Raw genomic sequence first — 23946 nt, 5'->3', positions numbered from 1 at the left:
CACCCTGAGTTTGATTGCCTCCGGGAGCCCTTTTCCCAAATCTACTTCCACGCAGATCCTGGCACAAGCGTGCATGTTGTCTTTTGGTTCACATCTATCAATATACTTGCCCACTGCGTTCCCTATAGCTTTGACTGATTCGTCCCCCCAGCAGTGAAGTGGGAGATGCGGCAACCTAACCCAAACCGGCATTGCGTTTGGGATGTCCATCTCAGGGTCACAGTCCGAAGACCACTTGTTCAAATATAGGCCTCTCGAATCCATGAAATATGGTCCATTCCTGAAAATAAGGTTCCTACCTTCTTTAGATTCAAATAAAAATGTGTAGTAGCCCCTTCCATAGAACCTGATAGCAATTTTCCCTTGTATATTGGCGCTCCAGTTTCTCTCCACCCATTTTTGAATTGCTCTGGGGGAGGGCCACAAACCTGTGAACTACCCAACTAGTCCCCGTTCGGCCAGAGAAATGGCTGCTTTCCGAGGTAGAGTAGGGGGTAAGGCTATTTCAGGAATTTCATCTAGTTTTTTAACGAATTTACTTGCAACTGGTTTGGCTTTTGGAACTCCCTGATCAGCTATTAAGGAGGCGAAAGCTGCTTCTTGGTTTGATTCGCCATTCGGAGAAGAAGGGCCATCCCCCGACTGATGAGACATTGGGCAGAGGAAAGCTCAACAACAGAAGGCTACCAAGCCTGGGACAAGAGAGGTCAGCGCGAAAGGAACCCACCAGCAGGAGGCCAGAGGGGAGGAAGGAAGCCTGACAGCAGCAGGCTGCCAGGCAGGGCAGCTGCAGGAGGCAGCGCAAAAGGCAGGGGCGCGGGCTAGGTCACCTATTTTAATTTTATTTTTATAGGGTTATTTCTATTTCTATTTCTATTTTTTTTTATCAAGATAAATTGGTTACATTACATTAAATTAATATTTTTAATTTTATTTTATTTTTAAATTTTAATTTTATTTGTATGCAATTTGACTTAGTCAAAATATAAAACATTACATTACAACATCTCTACCATATTGGGTTGGAGAGCATCTCTCGACGCAGTAATTTATTTATATGCATTTTTATTGGTTAGAGCCTTATTGTGCCATCATTGCACTTTGCACGGGATTACATAGATTGCATTTAACATCAGTGTATTATTATTAATTTATTTAGTACAAGGACTAAATAATTGTAAGTACAAGTTTTCTTAATTTAACAAATCAATGCATGCTATCACATTATTTACCATGTCACATTATTATCCCTGCCACAAGTAGGTGGTAATGTAGTCGATTTATGCACTTGACCTTGAATTAGTTTTGCAGCTCAAAAAATTAAACAACATTTCACAAAGTTAACATTAGATATTTAATTCCCCGGATGCGGGTGTTACTGCGGTCATAAATGGCTCTGACGCCAACTGTAACTACCGCGTACTGCATGCAGCAGAGCAGCGGGGCTCCCCAGACCTTCACCTCAGGTAAAATGGATGATCAGCGTTTCGACGGCAACGGTGGTGTCTGCGCATTTATGGTTTACTTGGTTCGAAGCATGGCGAGGATGGTTATATTCATTACCACCCAGCTCTTCCCTTTCACGATGTGTTTCAATTACTCTGGTTCTGAGTTCTGGTTCGCGAATTCTCCTGGAAGCAAGAGAGTCCTCCTTCTCAGAGGCGCGCCTTGCAGGTTTCAAGCACGTCTCAGGGGTAAGCAGCACACTCATCCTTCTCTGGCTCACGCATTTCGCTTTTCTATTGTGCTCTTTGCTGTTTCTGTGGTTTCCATCGCCCTTTTCTTGCTATTCATCATGGGTCGACAAGGGGGCAGGAAGAGACCCAGAGGTAATCTTGGTGATGGCTCTTGGCTTTCTCCCAGTAGCTCCGATAACCCTGATCACTCCCCTGCTAATCTCCCTCCACCTCAGGCGAATGTGCAGCCCTCTAGCTCTGTTCGTCGGCCTCTCCCAAACAATGCCTTTCAGACCACCCATTTTAAATTCCAGAGTAACCTCAACCGACCTCTGGTCTCTGCCCACATCACCTTAATTATCTCTGAGGAAGAAAATCATATCCATCCTTTGGCTTGCATCGCTCCGGAACCCTCTCAGAGCAGCGAGCAGCATCTGACCTTGGACAGCCCGGAGAAAGCGTTGGTGGAACAGACAGGCCATATTGATAGCCCGAGAATTACTCTGCCCCATGTCGATACTCTCCCTGCTGAGGGGGATGAAGCTCTGAATGATTCCAACCGCCCAATTTTAATCCCTGAGGACGATAAGGTCGGCGATGAAGTTCTGGGGGTGGCTAGTGACCGTCCAGTAGATGAGAAGACCTCTGGCGGGAGCAAGGAAGACTAAGGCCACGCGGCACTGTTCGGTATCTTTTTGCTTTTTGTCTGTCAAGCAGACGACTGTTTTCAGGTTTCCTTGATAAAACACATGGCTTATCTCCGTCAGCTTGAAGTTTTTGCTTAGTTCCAAGGCAGAAGCAATGCTTTACAGGCATACTTGCAATGGCTTCTCGCTTCTATGCTCTCGTGCACAATCTCCCTCATCTTCTGGTCCTTATCTGAAATGTTTTTCTATTATGAAGTTTTTTGTAGCACCTATGCTAAGAATCCTTACATTCTGAGGCGAATTTGCTGTGTATAGAGGCCTCATGACTCTTCTGAGGTCTCGCTTACATGTAAAAATATTTTTATTTTAAGTTAATAGATAATAGTCTTTGCCGAGAAAAAAAAAACATTAGATATTTAATTTAATTTTTGTTTATTAATAATTTAATTTATTTATATGCATTTCCATTGGTTAGAGCCTTATTGTGCCATCATTGCATTTTGCATAGGGTTACATAGATTGCATTTAATAGCAGCGCGCCACATGTTGCATCCAGTCTTATTATTATTAATTTATTTAGTACAAGGATTAAATAACTATAAGTACAGGGTTTCTTAGTTTAACAAATCACCGCATGCTATCACATTATTTACCATATCACATTATTTACCATATTGCATTATCGTGTTCATTCAAAGTTTGATACAAATTACAGTTCACTCGATCTAGAATGTACATAGGACGAGATTGAGTTTCAGGCCACATTTAATGGATGATCTTTGTTGTGATATGGTAAGATATGGCTTAAAATTTTTATGACCAACACTTGGGCACTGGGGATGAAATGCCTTGCTAGAAGTACGAAGCACCATAGATAGCAACCTGGCAGCCATGTAGATAATATATTGAAAATTAATCGAGCCTCCATGTTGTTGTGATGGTTTGAAGTGGCAGAAGTTACGTAAAATGTATCCTTTTGGCATTAAGATAGGAAGGCGTGCGCTTAAAATATTGCCACGTCCCTTGGCCACTACCTTTGCGAGGATTACCAACGTATTTTTCATTCTTGTCAATGAAAAAGAGTAAGTTGAGGAGCTTCAAAATTGGTAAACTGCAGTTGTTAACTTGCACATAAAAAACTACATTGCACTCAACCCTCGTTGTAATTCGCTTGGGGTTTACCACCCATGAGCTTAGTTTGGGGTGAGTCTTGGTTGAATAAGAGCTTGAAAGCTCTGTACTGGAGCTGGTAGTTGCTCAACCATTCTCCTCTAGATTCACTAGCTATGTAGCATAGACAGGAACAAATATGTATATTTGGCTCATTTTTCATACAATGGTTGTCATCTTTTCTTTAATAACTTTTTATATCTGGCTCTGCTCTGGTTGCATGCATTGTGCTTGCATTGAGATTTCTGAATAGATCATTTTTCATAATAAAATTTACTTCTGAGTTGGGTTGCATTGTCCTTTTGGTGACTTGAAATTAAGCATCACATTCTCTTTTTCTTGCTTAGTTGAAATTAACATGCTTATGTAGACTTTTGAATAAAAGGCAGAGTATTATAAGTGGTGTTTGGGTTTTGGGTTTGATAAAAGGAATATGATTTTCATGTTTGCATTTTCTCTATTTGATTATTGAATCATTGAGAGATCAAACTCAAAAGCTTAAATACATATGAAGGCTTGATTGATTGCATTTCAAAGTCCTACTCAAATTTAAACACATTATTGTCAAACGAGAACACAAATCACCCAAGGAACAGTCTTAACATATTGTTTAGTAGATCATCCAGCTCTAAAATTTCATCCTTTAGTACATCAACAACTTTAGGAAAAGGCCTAGACTCCAACAATGTGCACTAAAACCTTAAAATTGCCCTTCGTAGACACAAAGATACTTTCACTTGAACAAAATCTTACTATCCAAATTACTTTTAGATCCAAAAATGAAACCTTATTGTACAAATGCTTTCTAGATCCCAAAAAACAACTCTCGGAACATTCAAAACCAAGGTGTCGAGGTACTTAATAACTCACGTTTCATTGGTTGTGGTGATCTTCTAAATAATTAATGTTATATAAAAAACTATTTCAAATTCAAGATGAATATTTGTAACTCCTTAATTTATCAACATGGGCGTTGCAAAACTGTTTTCCATACAGGTGTTTGATGGATAAAAATTTGGGATCCTTCAACGCCAGTCTCTTCACATGAAATCTCATAACCCCTTCAGAATGTCATTGCATGGGTAAACACCAATTAAATCACATATTTTTCTCTTCTCACAAGATTTAACACTTTGTGAATGGTTGTTGGTAATTTTAAAATCGGTGAATCAATGCATTATGTCTGAAGCGTTAATTCTGTTCCAAAAATGAACCAACATGAAGTTGATTCAATTTTTGAGTCAAATTAATTAAATAAATAAATAAATAAATAAATATATATATATATATATATATATATATATATATATATATATATATGGATATGCATATATATATATATATATATATATATATATATATATATATATATATATGGATATGCATTATTTAGTCTAACGAAACTATTATATATGGATTTGGATATGCATTATTTAGTCCAATGAAACTATTTTGACCCTTCCCTACATTTTTCAAGAAAATTTTGTGATTTACTACTTAATGTTGTCGAAACATATGCTACTTTATACTTATTTTACAGTTTGTTCTCACATTTAGTTTTATTTGTGTGACGAGTAAAGATTTCTTGTAAATCTCCTTCAAACTTTATCAATGTATAAATAGAAACAAGCCTCATGTTGAGATTTATTTAGTTATTGCTTCTAAAATATCTGGAACTTTGTATAGTCGTTGATGTCTATGGAGAAAGAAGCGAATACATTTAACAGTGGTTTTGCTAGTGTTACAGTCATATGGTTGCTTTAGTGCTAGGTGTGTGATTGCATTTTGTATTTTGAGTGGCTGCAATATGGATAAAGTTAGTTGATATTTTTATAAAATTGTTCTTTGGGATTATGGAAAGATCTCGAGCTAGGCTACAACGTGGTTCTTTGGTTTTCCCATAGAGGACTTTTTCTAATGTTTACCATTGGGTTTCTTCTTCACCTTGTATCACAACTTGAAATTGTGCTTAAATTAATGAGGCTTTTTAATGGGAAGGGGAAGCATAGCATATAGAGAATGATTATTTCATTTTTATATGTTTTCATTACTATCAATGTCAAAGAACATTGCTTGAAATGGAAATGGAGGAGACACATAAATGGAAGAGAAATTTGAGGTCATACATTTATATGGTTTATTAACTTAAAACACCAAGGAGGAGGCATTATCAGGGATTAATGTTGGGAATGATACCTGGTGACATAAATGTGGAGAAAATTTGAGATAAAATTAGTGTAAATTAATTTCATCATGTTTGTTATTTATAAAAAAAAAATTAATTAAAATTTTAATTCACATAAATGTGTATGTATATTTGTAAGCTTTTTGTAAGCTTGGCATAGGATTTAAAGTAGCATGGAAATATGCAAAAACTAAATCATCTAAAAATATATTTTAGAGTAAATAATGCACCAATTTATGACCTCTAAAGAATAATTGTTACAAAATAAGATGTGGTTTCTTGTTGCTACTAAATGTTGGACAAGTCAAGTTTCAAAACACTATTTTCTCCCTTTCAGAAGTTTTCATTGAGATTCTTTGATGACAAAAACAAAGTATCTAAGTTTAGGAGCAAAGTCAGGTGATTATTGGAGGATTTTTCAATTTGAAAATAAGCGCGGAGGGACTAACGACATGCAACCACTTATGGATGGAAAGGGAATTGCTAGATATAGAGAAAATGTTGGGACTGTGTGCAATTACTTAAAACATGTCAGAGTGTCAGAAAACATAAAAACGAACACTGCCTCTTTCAAAATGTAGAATAAATAGACGATGTCATTTTGTAATGCCGATGTCATGCTATAAGCACGATGTCTCGTATTTTTACCCCATTCCACAATCCGTTGCGTGAAAGTTTCCATTTGCTAATTGGGCAAAGGTTTGAATTTTCCTCTTAGAGGACATAATGATTCTCACAATTTCAATGTCTATATATTCTTCTTCTTTTTTTCACTATAAATTATTACTTTTTTGTTATTTCTTTGAAATAAAAAAAATTACAAATTATTGATTAACATTTCCTGCTTTTGACTGAAAACACTGACAGTGATATAGTTCAAGGCTGAAGATTTCAGCTGTTTGGAAAAACCATTAAGTTCCTCTACATAACTCAAGTAAGACCGAAGATTTTGTACCTATGAGGACTGGAACAACAAAAAATGTAAGACCTGATATAAACAATAAGACTCATGTTACAAAAAAATTAATTGAACTGCTCTAGTTCAGGTTGATCCCATGCTAGGCCTGAAGGCTTTACTTCTGAATTTTTGAAGTTACCAGTTTGACCTAGAGTCAGGGAACTGAGATTTAGTTCTTATGTGTAATATAAATATAGTGTAAGCCTTGAACTTGGTTACCAATAAAGTATTCATATATAATTGTGCCAGGTTCCAACTCTAAAGCTCTTTTTGAGAAATTGTATGTTGTACACTTGAACTCTCTGTATATGTGTTGGAATCTAATATCTTGGAAATGAGCTTTTAGCTCCTTAATTTTGTGTTTCCATGTTGCTAGATTTAAAACTTCAATGTGAGCCTCTCCTCGCAACCAATCAATAAAGCATTTTGAATCACCAAGAATGAGGATATATATATATATATATATTATTATTATTATTATTTTAATTTGGCAAGCGTCATGAGTGCCATCAATTTTGCTTTAGTATTTGTTCTAGGGCCAAGACCAATTTTGAAATGGACTGATCTATTATTTGTCATCCTTTTCAGACCCCCTCCATATCTTACAAAATAACTAACAACAATCCTAAGATGTTTTCTTTCGTATGCTTTAATGAAGGATTAAATTCCTTTGGAGGGATACATTTATTTTTGTTACTTTATCGATTATGCATGTGAAAGTAATTTGTATAATATGCATGGTTGAAAATTATTATAAAAAAATTAAAATTCTTAAATTAGTTATATTAAATTAAAATTAAAATTTATTTTCAAAAATAATGTCTCTCACAATTTTTATTTATTTTTTAATTAGAAGTTTCATAACCAGAGAGGAATTGCATATAGTTTAGCTTTCTATATGCCACTCACTTGTTACTTGAGAAACCACATTAGCTTGCAAAACAAAAGATTGTTTTTTGAAAAATATGCAAAGTCTAGTGACAATCGTTGAACATAAAAATGCTATAAAAGTGTGGCTTATCAACCATAGATACTATCATAACTGATAGACAATGGTAAACTATCAAAACTAGCTAGGAGTGATCATGACAATAATCATAACAAAGAACATAAAAAACATAAAGTATCATGTAAATATTGCGAGGAGGTGGAAGCATTGACATCATTATGCATTTGGTCACTTGGACTATCTAGAGGAATAAGGCCTTTGCCACACAGGATGACTGATTCTATCCTTTATAGACGTTTGTCCATTACTTTAAATTCTAACAATAGTTCATCCATCATCATGAAGATATCATCTCTGCCAGGAACATTTTTAAATGCCAATGTAGGTCCACCGTGTACATGTATTGTTTCTAGTGCCCTTGGACACAACTAGTAGCTAGAACCCAGTCAACAACCGTAGCTAACACTTCTGAATCTAAGTAACAACCCCTATTTATGGTTATAGCTCCTGTTAAATTTATAGTGGGGTTTGTGAATGGAAAAGACGAGTTGAGGATTGGGCATGAGCTTGGGCCCTTGAGCTCCCCTAAGAGGCATGACTAGTGGAGCCCCTACATGAGCGAGCTTGTTGATAGGCTATAGAAGCAAACCATTAGAAAGAGGCAAGACACCTCATAAACCAGGAAGCGAGGCAAGACACAAGACCAAAAATCATAGAGAACAAATAACAAACTAACTCCACCTCCACCAGAGCAAGGGCCTTTATAGAGATCAATTTATGCTCCCTTCATAGGGTTGCAAGACTAGGGAGAGAATCGACCCCCTCTAAGAGGAGAGCCTTCACCCCCAAGATAAGAAGCCTATGAAGATTAATGTGCCACCTTCCAAATTTTAAAAAGTGCAATAAAAACCTTCTTCCCAAGAAACCAATTAGTCGTTAAGAAAAGCAAAGAAAAACCCCGTCGCACATTTGCACCTTCTTGAATCGTATCTTACCTAATTAACATGATTTGGCCCTCCATGAATGCATCTTGAAGCCCTGTGCATTCCCATGCTTCAGGAAATGAATTCGCCAAGAGAAACATAAATTATCCTCGTCCGTAATCCATCAAAGAATGTGTAAAGGCAAATAAGGAAATGTAGATAGGACCAGAATCCGTCCTTGCCACATGAATTAAGTAAAAAGGTACATGGCCTTCATCCCAACAGTCCGCCACCTTAGATTTGATGATGATACCCCAACACAAGATATGTACCCCATAATTACTTATGAAAGATGGAATAATTGAGAGTGATAAACGGGGGTCCTTACCTTTCAACATAGCATCATATTCACAATGCCTTATGTCCATATTATAAGTTGTCATGGTATAGATTTCCACCCTGACAATCCATTAACTTCATATTGTCCTGCTTCAAGATGACAAGTTTGATTAGCCTGCGAGTTTGCTTCTTTCTTTTGGCTCTTTTGGATTTGAAAATAAGCTCTTTGAGAGAAAGATTACAGGATGGATTTGATTTTTTAAAGGAGAAGGGATAATTGGTTATTCATCAAGAGATATCCCTTGAGAAGGTGTTGAGTAGTGATAAGGGAATCCCCTATGATTACAATCAAAGATACATCATGATCCTTGGCTAGTTGGAGACCAAGATAAGGCCCATACATTTATGCAAGATTATTCATTTTTTGACCAAGCCCCCAAGCATACTTTACTTCTTTTATGCCATCGGGATTTAAAAGAATCCCTCCCCCTCTTGCCACCCCTCTCTTAGTCTATGTTTTAACTAGGCTTGACATTTTTGAAGTTTCCAAAAATTCCACTAGGAAAAGCAGAAACTAACCGCCAAAACAACAACAAGGAGAGGATAATATTTCCTTGTATGCCATAACAACATGGAAGTTGATATTCCAAAAGGCCATAGTAATCATGAAACAACACAGAGGATCCTCAAGAAGGTTCCCAAATCCTCTTCCCATACTCTCATTTTTTCATTCACACTCGAGAGGTGATCTAATTGTACTTGAAGTCATTACAAAACTTAAGGATATGTACGATGCAATACAACCTGGATAACTCATTGTAAAGGGTGGCAGCCACATCCCTCCATGCTATTGCCTGAGGCGATAGTGGCTATGCCACCCTCATTCCTTGTTTCCTCCCTTAACACTTCATCCAATAAATATTTCACAATTTTATTTTTAATTTTAACAATAATGAGAATATTTGTATTAATTCAAAATTTGTGCTCGGATAATAGTTGTACATTAGGGATTACACTTCATATTTATCTTCAACTTTAGAAACATCTTGGAGCATCTGAGTCAAAATGATCCTCCGCAGAGGAATACAACCTTAACTAACATAGTACGGGTCTTTAGAAGTGAATAAATTCTAAAAGGACCCCAAAATTAAAAAAATACGCAGTATATGCAATTTACTTGAGGATATAATCCTTAATTTTGGTATACTTGTCCAGATTCACTGGCTCATTCAGGTTTGGGCAGTGGTTTGCATTCAATCCACTAGAGATGGTTGAGTCCTTCATGTTTAGAATCAAACTATTTACCAAGGAGCACAACTCCTCAACCTGTTGACAAAGGTGACTAATTTCATCTTCCTATTTCTCTACTTTACCTCTAAGTTCCAACCCAAGTCCATTGCATTAGAAACATAAGTATATTGTTCATTATGGTGTAATTAAAGTCCCATTATGTCAACTTGCATATGGTCCAAATGGTCATTAAGCGGGACAATAACATTGTTGAGTTTTCTGGCCATTGTCTTCTAGACCACACACAAGGAGACCGAAACAAGAATGTATGGTGGCTGAGCGACCATAACTACCAAATTCTCAAGTATACACACAGCTCTGAAGGGACCAACAGAGAAAACACCCGCTGACTACTAACCACACAACTAGTATAAAATATAGAGCGATTATGATAGTTCCAAAGCAGGGAAGGATACTCTTCGTGAGACTCAAAAGAAAAGGAGAGAGCTGCCAACTCTTCCTCCACCAAAAATAAATTTATCCAAGGACCAAAGCATCCCAAGAACATCAATACAATATATTCATTCATGTTGACCACAAACATTGTGCACAAAGCATCCAAACATAATTCATACCCATTTTCCTTAACTTGATACTGCTTGGGACCAAATGTTTGCAAAGCAACAAAGAATATATTAAGATTACTAACCTGAAAACAAGGATGCTCTGAGTTTCTTGAAACAAAGCACTTTCATCACCCACCAACTCACCTCTTGCGAGGAGAACCAACCATAACATCGCAATTTTGTGCACCCCCACCCACAATTTAGGAAAAAGCCCACAGGAGGGGAAAACTTTACTTTCAGAATCAAAATGTAGACCACCTTCCAATATCAAAGATCATGATGGTGAATTCATCATTTCCACAAAAGGAGGCCAGTGGAAGGTAAATCCCCTAGGCTAGCCCAAAATCCCACACACCTTGTCCATCTTTTCATAGTAGAGGTTCATTAATTTACCATGAATTGGGATGATGTTATATAGATTTAGCTTGCATCGACTTGTACCATGGGCGACAGATAAGACAATCTCCATGACAAGATTTCGATGAGAGCTCAAAATGGTACATATGAAGGAATTGCATGCAAAGCAGAGCTTCATGGGGGACACCATGTATAAAGGTCCCCCCTCCTTGTTTTATATTTTTTCTCATAGTGTTATTAAAAAAAAATAGGGAACACAAGATGGCCTTAATTGGCCATCCACCATTAACTCAGGACTTCAAGGTGCAACCTTCATTTGCACACCGACCTGCTTCTTTGTTTTTATCTCATAAGACATGGAAAAATCTAATTGAGGAGAATTCTTTTGCAATTCATCTGATATGATTTAATAAATTCTCGATAAGCTTATCTTTAGGGGAGGAACCTTTTACCATGTGTTGGATGATTATGAGAAAGTCTCCTATCACTATAAGATAAGGAACATTAAATTCTTTAGCAAGGAGGAGGCCTTATAGAAGACCATACGTTTCCTTCTGGTTGTTTGTCATTTTTCCAAGGCCTCACTCACAATTTTACTAACCATATTTCATATAATAATTGTCAAATATTTGTTTTCAACAAAAAACAAGAAATTATATTATAGTAACAAATCTATGGAAAGACGTAGCTATTACATAAAAATTGGGCTTTATCATTTGATTTGTTGCCATGATTCTAATTTGCAAGTGCCCTTTGTCTTCTAAGAGCTTCTTTCACCTTTATTTTCTATTAAAGTTTATGTTTTTACAAGTATATATACGCCAAAAGACGACAACAAAATTTTGCAAAATTTACACATTATTAGGAAAAACTATGTGTAGCATTTCCTGACTGTGCATCCTTTGGTTTTGGAGAGGTTGCAAGATTTAAATTTGGCAACACTTGTTCTACTTGGTTAGCATTATTGCTTGTCATGAATTGCTCTATTGAGTTCTTATTTAGGGAGTACTGCAAATCCTCGATTTGTTGCCACAAACTTTCCATTTCATCCTTAGTTCTCTGCATAATTATCTACTACTCCAACATTATCTCCATTTTCAACATGATACTTGCAACAAACTGATTTTATCTCAGCTACAAAGTGATGATTTTTGTATGCAATTGATTAAATTTCTCAAGAGTTTCCTTATGTTTGATCGTAGATTGTCGTGGCATGTTTGTAGATTCTTGACTCTCACTAATGAAATGTAGAGGTATGTCGCCTCTAACTATATTTGACTTCTATTTTCCATTATTGGTTTTGGCAGAGGACGCGTCCCTTAGAGAAGTATTTCCTTCCATTCTTGTGAATAAAGTAATCCTGCTTAAGTAGATCTTATAATAAAGAGAAGGGGATAAATTATGATGGGGTGAAAGATGACATAATGCAGGTGAAGAGGTAAATTCAGTAAGAGAGAGGGTGGTAAAGGGAAATTGAACTGAGCAAAGGCAATCAAGAGAGGCTGAATAAAGAAACATCAATAAGGTCAACCAAATTGGAGGCGATTAGGAGTTATAAAAGACCCGGGGAGTTCTAACCAAAATAAAACAACAAAGACCAACCAAACTAGCAACTGAATTGACATGCAAAGGAGTTATAAAGAAATTTGTTATTACTTGACATAGAGCGTTCGACCTAATAGAATCTAATCCCCACCACTGTGTTGTTACCCTATAGCCTTGTCAAATCTTATGTTGGTTCCCTCTTTTCTCACTGGTCCAATTTCTTTTGCCCAACATGATCCTTTGACCCCTCACTCTTCACTATTTTAAATAAGAATTTTAGTGTTCATTTAGTTTTCTGACTTAGTAATTAAATCCATAGCAATGCTAATGTACTTACCATGTTCACTAAATGATGAGGTCATTCCACTAAGGTTTGCACCCAAATCACATCATTTTTTCTTAAGTTCGATGTAGGTGAGATAATTTGGATGCCTACTTTTATGCTTGTCTTGATCACTTCCACACTCAATGATGATGTTATCCTCTTTTTTGCATGTCACAAGAGGCACCCCCTTTGCCATGGTTCTCTCATGTCTTACACGAGCAATCACACTGCGAGGTTTCACCTAAGTAGCATGTACTTCTCCCACATTGCCTTGATTTGATCTTTATCTATACCTTGCACTCTCTTCATTATGTTGTTTTATGCTTGGGTTCCTCGCATGCCAAGATTGCTCTTTGGGAGCCACATGACCTGCCCTCTCCTTGCAACTTTTTATAATCACATTTTGATTTTTAGTCATAATTTTATGGAATGGGGCTATGCTCCTCATGCTCATTAATCACTAATGTTCCTATACCCAGTGCATGTAGTAGATTTGATCTACAAATATATGAAAATAGAAAATATGCCCAGAAATAACAAGATCGAAATATAGAAATGTTTCTCTTTATTAATTAAAACCCTTGAGGTAGGGTAACACCATACAATCACTCCTTAAGGAAGGAGAACACTCCACAAGCCATATGCTTGCCAATACAATAATCCTTGACATCTCTCAATGAAGAGTCTCTAGCCTCTATATAGGCTTCATACATACAATACCATGGGTCTCTCAATACCATATATATAATACAATGGGCTTATCACATTATTCCTAACTACTTGTGGTCCCTTACATGATGTGGGTTAACCACTTTATTTATTAACTGTGGCCCATCACATTATTATATTATTCCCTTGGGAGCTGTACCCTATAATATCGCCCCGAGGTATATTACATTCCACCCCCTTGAACATGTTTCGTCCCAGAAACATAAGAATAACACATATAATAAGATCTACTGAAAAGAGTAGTCCACTGGTACCATGCACATGCATTTAGCCATCCCAAAGACAAGTGATTACTCGATCCAGCTAGTGCCTCGTTTGCTTGAGATGGGAGTTGATCCTGGTGGTTCCTCTGTGTTGATGTGCTCTGGGTGGATCGTCACACCTCTCTATCTATCTTGCAGGGGTTGTTGTCCTTGTTGCTAATTCGCTGCCATCTTGTTGGTTATTTTCTTGCTGGGTGATGTGGGTGGTGATATGCTGAAGTTTTAACCAATGGCGTATCTTTCTTTAATTCACCACCTAATGGATCCTAATTGGTATTTGGTACCTATCGTGGCGCCTGTGGCTGTTGTTTATTTTTTAGTATTACTTCAACCATAGGCTCCTCATCTGATGTGTCAGTATCTGCAACATTTTCTGCTTCAGCTTCCTTGGACTCTACCTGTTTATTGATAGAAACATCCTGTAATGTAATTTTCTTCTTTTTATACTAGAGCTTTAGGAACTTCTTCTACACATTAATATTGATAGTACCAACAGATTGCATCCAAGGGTATCCCAAAACAATATCCACATTAGCCATACTTGAAGCATAAAAATCAGAATGCAATACATACTTATCCATAGAAATCTTCAAATCTTTATAAACTTGCACCTCCTCATTATTAACCTATGTGTGCTCCATTTGTTTGGCTGAGACTTGCAATCTTTTAGCCAAATGAACATTAATAAAATTATGCTTGCAATTAGGATTGATAGACACAATGATCTTCTCTTTCTGAATACATCCATGAACCTGTAATAAGGAGATACCATCAGAAAATAACTCCTTATGTGTCCCATTTGCCTACGTTTTAGCATGAGACCATTTGTCCAAAAGGACTTTTTCAAATTATTGATTAGGAGCACTGAGCAACTTCTTGCTATCAAGTAAGTTCCACCATTTGGTTTCCTCATCTTTAAAATGAAGCCATGACATCCCTTTTCAAAGGTTCAAATATATTGACTTAAGATATTTTATGAATTCTTCAATAGTAGGACCATTTTTTTTTTGTAAAAAACATCTTGCTAGAATCCTTAAAAATAGAGTAAGGGTGTTGAAGAAAATCACTTTGGCGAAAATTTAAAATGGACACAACTCAATCAATATGGCTCAGAATCCTTATTATAACATGTTTTTGGAAATGGAAGGACCATTCTGCATCTTCCCTTATAATTGAAATTTCGATTTGGCCACCCTCAAACTGAGATTCACGCTGCGACTATCCAGGCATCACATTTTTTTTTTGAAATAAGCGTTGATTTTAAATAAGTGAGATCTGCCTCATCCGGACTCCGATTCGACTCATATGTTTTTTTTGAAATTAGGTGATTTTTCAAGAGGATCTTAGATAAACAATCTCTTTTTTGAAATTCTACAGGAAAACTGTGAAAATTGACAAGAGAGACACCGTCCATGAATTTCCGTCAGAAAAATTTATGCAACACAATTGATTTTAAATCAATGATATCTCTCTCATCCAGACTCCGATTCAGCCATTTTTTTTTGAATTCGGGTATTTTTCTGCAAAGAATCCATATATGCTATTTGTTTTTCAATTTTTGCATGGAAAATTTCAGATTTGATCTGCAAACTCGCTGCCCAAATTTTTTTTGCAAAAAAAATAAATCTCCCCGCTTTGCCCACGAAAGTGCTCTGATACCACTTGTAGTAGATCTAACCTGCAAATATATGAAAATAGAAAATATGCCCAGAAATAACAAGATCAAAATATATAAATACTTCTCTTTATTAATAAAAACCCTTGAGGTAGGGTAACACCATACAATCACTCCTTAAGGAAGGAGAATACTCCACAAGCCATATGCTTGCCAATGCAATAATCCTTGACATCTCTCAATAGGGAGTCTCTAACCTCTATATAGGCTTCATACATACAATACCATAGGTCTCTCAATACAATATATCTAATACCATGGGCTTATCACATTATTCCTAACTACTTATGGTCCCTTACATGATGCGGGTTAACCACTTTATTTATTAATTATGGCCCATCACATTATTACATTATTCCCTTCTGCACCCCATAATATCCCCCTAAGTATACTACAGTGCACAACCTTTATTTTCTTAGGTATTAACCTCATTGTTGATTGCCTTCAAATACAATAGACTTCAAAGAAAGAGAAGCGATCTAAGATCCCCAAAACTTTTTTAAGGATAACTTTTCGCGTTATATCCCTTAATAGCTTATGGTTGTTCAAACATTGTATTATTACCTTAGAATCTCTTAGAATGGATATATTTGTAATATTTTTCTCTTTAGCAAAATGTAAACCTTTAAGTAAAGCTTGCTAAACCTTTAAGTAAAGCATAGACTTAAGCTTGGTTATTCGATCACTTCCGTGAGCTCCATACAAAGGTTAAACTCTATCATTTCATTGAGACATAATGTAACTCCTCGTGCTCTTGCCACCCTTTCTCTTCGTCTAATATTTAATAGAAATACAAAAATTAACTAAAATATAATCTTTAAAAATGATATAAGATTACATTTTCTTTAAATAATTAATTATTTGAATATATATAAATCGTTTAAAACTATTTAAGCCTTAAACCATAAAGATTCAAACAAACACACATACATCGACCATCATTCATGATTTGTATGCATTATAGGCCCTGCATAATTTATGAATGATATATCCGTCCTTGTGTACTGTTCACATTATTTTAAACAGAACGCGAAAGGTTAACACCGAATACTAAACATGGCTTTTTAAAGTTCTGTTCTAAGGCTCATGAAGGACAAAAAACGGAATAAGTCATCAGACCATCCTACCTCTATATTTGTTTCTTATCTTCAACGCAACACCTGGTTTTGGTTTTGAGCTCAGAGTCTTCGACTCAAAATTTTGTTTTGATTTTGAGGGCGGATTCTTCTGCAGTTGAAATTGGAAGAAGGCAATGGCCCTCGAGAACCTTCAAGCTTACAAAGCTTGTTATATTCTACCAATGCCCATATTACAGTCTTCATCTTCTGTGTCCTCGCTTCCCCGGACTTCCTGTGTTGTCAGGAGGAAGTGGAGGTGTTGGCGAATGGGTCAATGTCAGCCTACTCATGTGAGAAAGAAGAATTCTATGCCGCTTCCAAGGGCGGCAGCAACAGGGGCGGTAGCTATAGAGCCTCAAAACACCAGTACTTCAAATTCAAATGTATTGCTTGAAGTGAAGGGCTTAACAGCTGTTGTAACAGAGTCCCGCCAAGAGATCCTAAAGGGCATAGATCTTACCATTCGCCAAGGAGAGGTAAGTTCAAATTTTAATGCAATGGATGCTGTATTTGAGCAAAATGATTTATGCATATCCAGCCAGTCCAGCAATTTCTTACTGCTGGGTGATTGGGTCTGGAAAGAATGGGTAACATTCAGTACAATTGATTTGGGTTTACCCCTTTTCAGAGTCCCATAAATGATTACAGCGCAATGATGCAAATTGTTGTATTTATTAGTAATCAAACTTAGCCTAATTTATCAGTGGAATTGACCCGAACCTAAGGTTGCAACCTGACCATTCTTATTGCTTTCAGCCTTTAATAATGCCTTCATATATAAGGAGCGTGTGCCATGAACCTTAGTAACTATCTAATTGTCAATCATGTCAGACTCAAATGCATACACCTCATGACTATATTGGCTATAAGTTATGATCCTAAAGCTTGGATGGGATGGTTAGTTCACGTTAACACATAACAAGGAAAAACTTGCATGCGATTGTGGTATAGACCAGATAATAAATACAAAGTCCAAAAATAGCTGAATATTCAGTTCACTTAATTAGTAAATTGTCTTTTTCGATTTGCAAAGAGTCCCACCCGTGTTCTGCAGTTTCACCTCATGTAAAGCCCTTAAATTCTGAAAGTAAATATTTTGAAATAAAAGGTACAATATAGGAAGAGAGGGAGAAAAGTTTCGCAGCGGTAGCCAACGCAGAAAGACGGGGAATCCACTAAATCACAAAGGAAATGATAGTATTGCAAGGTATTGCTTATGTATACTGATCATATACTTAATAGTCCTTGTCACGTGAAATAATTCTCCACACCTGTGGCACAGTGCACTTAAAACAGTTTTTGGGTTAGTGTGTTTTATGCGGTAGTATGCCACTTTCCGTCACACAGTCTACAGGACTTATTTACAGCGGGCATGCAACGCATTCCTACACAATCAACTAAATGATTGTGGCTAATAAGTCATGCTCCTATATTGTTTTGAAAATCGTATGGAGCACACCTACACCTCTTCATACTACCTTAAGTGATGTCCATGGTTCAGTACCAGGAAATTTTGCCTCTTCCAACATGGATGTTTCTCTATATGTCCTCCAGGAAAAGATGACTCCGTTGGTGCCAAGGAACCCTACTTCTCGTACACAAGGACATCATAAAACAATCAGGTTTGGTTCCTCCTTTCACATACCTAATTGAAATTCGTCACTCCTTATGTGGCCAAGGCAAGTAGTGATGGTGTCCCAAACATCCTTAGGTATAGATCCTTTTTAAAGATCTGTTCTATATCATCATGGTATATCTATTAAGTGGTAGTTATCCCATAGGCTATCTTTAGCCTCGTGGACGTTAAAATAATTTTCTTTCTTTCTTTCTTTTGATTTTGACCAGTGAGGTTAGTTTCACATGATTAGTATTAACCTTAGTATGACCAATCCAGGCTACATCAATTTTAGATTTATTTAACCACCTCAGGGTCTCATTCCATTATGGCTGTGCACGCAAAAATAAACATTCCCACATGAAAGCACTAGTGCATAAATGAAAATTCTCTGCATCAGATCAATAACCGATAATACACTAACTATCCAAATGGATAAGTAAGCAAGTGACCACTATATTATTTATACCTGTCCATAGAAATAGATTAAAAAAATGTCAAAATGTGGAACTTCTTAATGTTTTATGAACTGGTCTTAGAGTCTTCCACTACATGTCAGTTACGATCATACACATGTTAATATGCTGCTGGATTTTACCGTACATGCAGATCTTTGTATTATATCTTTCAAAATAGATTGCGAAATGTGCTGATGTTTGGATTCTTTCATAGCACCCCCAAATCATATAATATGATCATATGAAATTCATTTTACTCTATATGCAAATGTTATAGCCATTCCTAGTTATAGGCTGAAAACCCCAACAACTTTCAAGATTTCTCCACTAGGGTAAGTCACCCCTAGAAATTTGTGAATTCTTTGACATCCAATGCAGCACAGAATTTTCACCTTTTGACAAGAGGTTTCCCAGATCTAAACCCTGTGAAGTTTCAGCCTTAGGGCTGTTTTGAAGTATGAACAAAACAGCAGCTGAAGTGGACCATATTTCAATCCTTAACAACCCCAATCCACTAGGCATCTCAAGATAAAAGATGCCAGTATGCTCCAATAAGTTTTGGCCCTCTGGGGCAATCTTATCATTCATATAACAGATCTAAAAACACTTACGACAGTTGTAAAAACAGCAGCAAATCTGCCTTTACATTCTTCAATTATAATGATAAATCACTTAACATATTCAACCTTAACTTATGTGAAATCAGCAAGACATATATGCTGGAAATTACAAACCAAGAATAGTATAGATTGCTGAAAATAAAGTCTGCAAGAAGAAATTGGACCGCTGGAAACTTCATTAATGTGCATAAAGAATTCATATGGATACTGTTAGCACTTCGTAATTCCTCCAGGCTGAGGAGAGGAACCCAAAGGTAACCACAAACCACTTTGAAATTGGAATCTAGCCCTTCCAGTTTCAGAGAGGGCTCTCTCTGTCCAAATGTTCAGTCACTTAGGTTTTAGGCTAGGTATTAAGATCAGAGGTATAGGTTTAACAATTTGCTGGTAGGGAAGAGGGAAAATCCATTGGGCATACAGTCATATAAAGTTGATTGATTTTCCAGTGAGAGGCTAAAGGCATGAGGGATTTTTCGACAGGGGCAAGGTAGGTGGAAACTGACATATAGAGCATCTAACTGAAGGATGAATTCTAAATGTCATTAAAGAAGAAAACATTAATTGTTTAGTAACAAAGCACTTTGGATAGTGAGTTCTGAGATAAATCCTTGCTTAACCAAACATGAAGACATACATTAAAGCATGGAAATGACAAGAGAGAAAACTTACAACATAAGAAAGCACATCACCATTAGAAACTGACACATGAATCCCTGTAAAATCAGACCTCTTATTGTTTCATTCACTGGAAAAATATCAGAAAAATACAGTGCACAGTGTTTTTTCTCCTAACCCTGACCAACCCTTTGCTTCATCAAAATTACATCATAAATAGATCAAAAACAATCAATTCCCACCTCTAGGAACCAAATTCCCCAAAAAGATTTCTGTTTCTGCCTTCAGCAGCGAATATAGAACCACTTCTCTAGAAACTAGGAACTGTTTTGACTAAGGATTTTTCAAACAAATTACATTAAATACAAAGCCTAAATCAAGTTTCAAAGCTCCTAAACACCTCAAAATATTAACCATGACCATAAAAATTAATTACATAAGATTTAGACACAAATTATTCGTTCAAAGAGGTGACTGTGTGGAACTTCCTAATCCAGCTGAAACGCAACACAGAAGCACAGCGAGTTGATGGTTTGACTAGTTCTGACCATTTTCTGAGCCTCTGAAAAAGTCATGCATGTAGAAAATCACCTGGACATCATCAACTTCCCCTTGAGAAACCTCCTTCCATTTTGCAAACCTTCCATCTTAAAAAAATTCCACCTACAGTAAAAGCACAACGCCTGTATGAAAGCGCAACGAAATCTGTCCTTTACGATTCTGACTAATGCTGAGGTCTTTGAACAAAATAAACACTATGCTGATGATGCTGACAATCTTGAAAACCCTTTTCAAGTCCCCACTCACCAAAAAGATGCAAAACATCACTTTTCCATCAAACCCTAATGCCCTGTCAAAAATGCAGCATGGCTGTGTGAATTGCTCCCTTTGAAAAATTTCATAAACTTCAGAACTTTGACTGACTGTGCTCCTAGAAGGATTTCATGCAAAATATAACCTCTCAACCTCCTTATTCCAACATCATTTAATTAGTATACTTGGGCAAGAGGGAAAAAGTAAAACTATTTTGATTACTTGCTTCAAGGCTCAGAGTTTCGCTGCCTCAGCCAACAAATCAAGCTTTCCCCTGTTGTTAATTTTAGGATAACAATGGTATGTTCTATGCTTAGAGCAATTTTACTTCAATTTTCTTTTTAGCCCAATATAGTATCCAATATAACAATCACATCAACATGATAGTAAAATGCAGATGGAACATAAACAATAATAGTAGAAGACAAACCAACACAAGAGGAGACAAGATATGGTACCAGCCAGGGACAAACTCCAATGTGGGGAAACCTTTGATCAATTCTTCTTATAATTCTTCAAAAGTTCAGCAAAGAGAGAGAGAGTACAATTTACAATATTCACTTGCCCAAACTGATCAGTCAAAACAGCAGGAACAAAAAGATCTAACCAGAAAGTCAACGCTGTTCAACAGGGCTGAAATTGACCTCCAAAACAGCTCGGTCAACCTTGGTCAACTCGACCTCCAACAAGAAGATAATGCAGCCCAAAACAGTGTGAAAATAACCAATCAAATCTGGTCAACAAAAGTCAACACAACAACCTGAATTAGGGCAGTCAACGCAGGGGTCAAACTGCCTCGGTTTTTGTGCCCAGAACAACGGCCTGCCCAAACAAAAGTCTCCCTCACAAAATCGAAGTCAAACAGGGTCAATGCTGGTCAAAGCCAACCTCTTGAAATTTCGGTCTCCTGAAATTTCAGTGTCTTGAAATTTCGGCCTCCTGAAATTTCGGTCAAATCTGGTCAACGCAGCAGGTAGAAAAGACCGTCTTCCTTTTGCACGTGTGGTGAGAGAGAGGCCCATAAATCCGTACCCAATCAAGATGAGAGAGAGAGAGATGAATGAGATGACATGCCAAAATGAGGAGGAGGCACCTTGTATTTATATGCAACGTTGAAGGCTGGAGGAGGCTAATTTGATGGCTGGCCGACCTTGAGAATTTGTCCATAATTAAAATAAATTCATAACTTCATTTGTACATGTCAGAATGGGATGATCTTTAGATCAATCCTACACCTCTCGGAAAGAGGAATCCAAGAAAAATATCATCTGCCTCATAAGAGCTGTCCAAAGTGATGTTTGGCCCTAGTTGCCAAATTTAACACTCCCTCTCAACTAGGGAGAACATCACCTGCCAAACTGTCTGACAATCTGTACCATCCCTGTCTCTGCTCTGCGATGCTCCGCTCTGCTCTGCTCTGCTGAACCATGAAGAAAGAAGAAATGATCGAGAATGTATCATACCATTCTCCACTGACCCAAAGTCAATTACCAACTTCAGAGAGTGTGTCATACCACTGTTAACCGATTTGAAGTCAATTTCCATTGATCCCAAATCAATATCAACATCCTAGCATAGGGAGTACGATAGTACACGATGTGTCCATCGATAGTACTATGGTCCCTATCCTCATTTCCCTACTCATTGGCCAAATGAGAGGTACTTCCCATGAGTCCTAGACTGCATGGGTAGGATGTGTCGGTAGGAGAAGGTGAACCATTCATCCTGCTCATATGCCATAGGGGAGGGTGAACCACTCAGCCTATGCATATGCCACCATGGGGTATCACAGGGGAAGGTGAACCATTCACCCTGTACACAGTGCACCACTAGGGGAGGGTGAGTCACCCTATGGTCGCTCATCGCTCCAAGAAGTACCCCAAGCCCCCCTGGAGCTCCTAGAGCTCACTATCCATCTCATACGGGACCCTCATAAAAGGGCCTCTCCACGACTCCAAGTTGTTCATGAAAGGTTAAGAATTTGATCTTTCCAAGGGGCTTCGTAAGAATATCGGCGACCTGCTCATCAGTCCCAATATGATGGAGCCTTATTGCTCCCCGTTGTACCATATCTTGGATAAAGTGGTACCTGATATCAATATGCTTGGAGCGATCATGAAACACGGGATTCTCAGAAAGACGAATCCCACTCTGGTTGTCACAAAAGATCACGGTGGTATCCAACACATGTCCAAACAGCTCACTAAAGAGCTTCCTCAACCAGACAGCTTCACAGGAGGCCAAACTAGCAACAATGTATTCAGCCTTAGCGGTGCTTAAAGCAACCGACTTTTGCTTCCTGCTCATCCATGATATTGAAGCAGAACCTAGAGAGAAGCAACATCCTGATGTGCTTTTGCGATCCACCACACTGCCAGCCCAGTCTGCATCAGAGTAACCATGGAGCCTCACATTCCCGACAATGTATCTCAATCCATAAGTGATTGTGCCTCGGAGATATCTCAAGAGATTCTTGGCAGCAATCCAATGTTTATGATGAGGCTCGACCATAAACATCAGAGCCCCTATGAGTTGACAATACTCAGAAGGATTTCCCAAATCGGGCCCGATAGCACTTCCGCATAACATTTTGAAGTTAAGTTCCATCGGAATAGTTACGGACTTGCAATCCACCATCCCAAGTCTTTCAAGCAGCTTCACAACATATTTTCCTTGAGAAAGGAAAATCTCCCTTGGCTTTTGCTAGACCCCTAACCCTAGGAAATAATGCATTAGTCCTAGGTCCTTCATATCAAATTCGGAAGCCAACTCTCTCTTACATTGATGAATAAGAGGGTCTGCACCTGTCAAAAAGAGATCGTCCACATAGAGTACCAAGATGAGAGGTCTATCATTCTCAACCTTAAAGTAAAGGTTCAAATCAACTTCACTTCTTGTAAATCCCAGCTTCATCAGATAGTTATCGATCCTCTCATACCAAGCCCGGGGTGCTTGCTTCAACCCATAGAGGGCTTTCTTCAACCTGCATACATGTGTCTGACAATCTTGAACTTCAAACCCCTCAGGTTGTTCCACATAGACTTCCTCCTTAAGTGAACCATGCAAGAAGGCAGTCTTGACATCCATCTGGTGTAGATTCCATCCTTGCG

At 37.4% G+C, this 23946-nt stretch overlaps 1 protein-coding gene across 1 annotated transcript in view; it reads left to right on the top strand.

Moving 5' to 3' along the window:
- Window positions 1–16610: 16610 nt before the first annotated feature.
- NAP7 (non-intrinsic ABC protein 7) overlaps window positions 16611–23946 on the top strand; it is a 99284-nt gene continuing 91948 nt past the window's right edge. Inside the window, exon 1 of the mRNA XM_089433109.1 lies at window positions 16611–17191. Coding sequence (XP_089289235.1) covers window positions 16850–17191 — 342 coding nt within the window. The 5' untranslated portion in view covers window positions 16611–16849. The remainder of the gene's footprint in view (window positions 17192–23946) is intronic.

This window comes from Pinus tabuliformis, chromosome 5_1 (assembly GCF_031772625.1).
Source record: "Pinus tabuliformis cultivar Carrire ecotype Pingquan chromosome 5_1, CPIR1, whole genome shotgun sequence".
Classification (NCBI taxonomy): domain Eukaryota; kingdom Viridiplantae; phylum Streptophyta; class Pinopsida; order Pinales; family Pinaceae; genus Pinus; species Pinus tabuliformis.
This window is presented reverse-complemented; position numbering and strand designations above follow the sequence as displayed.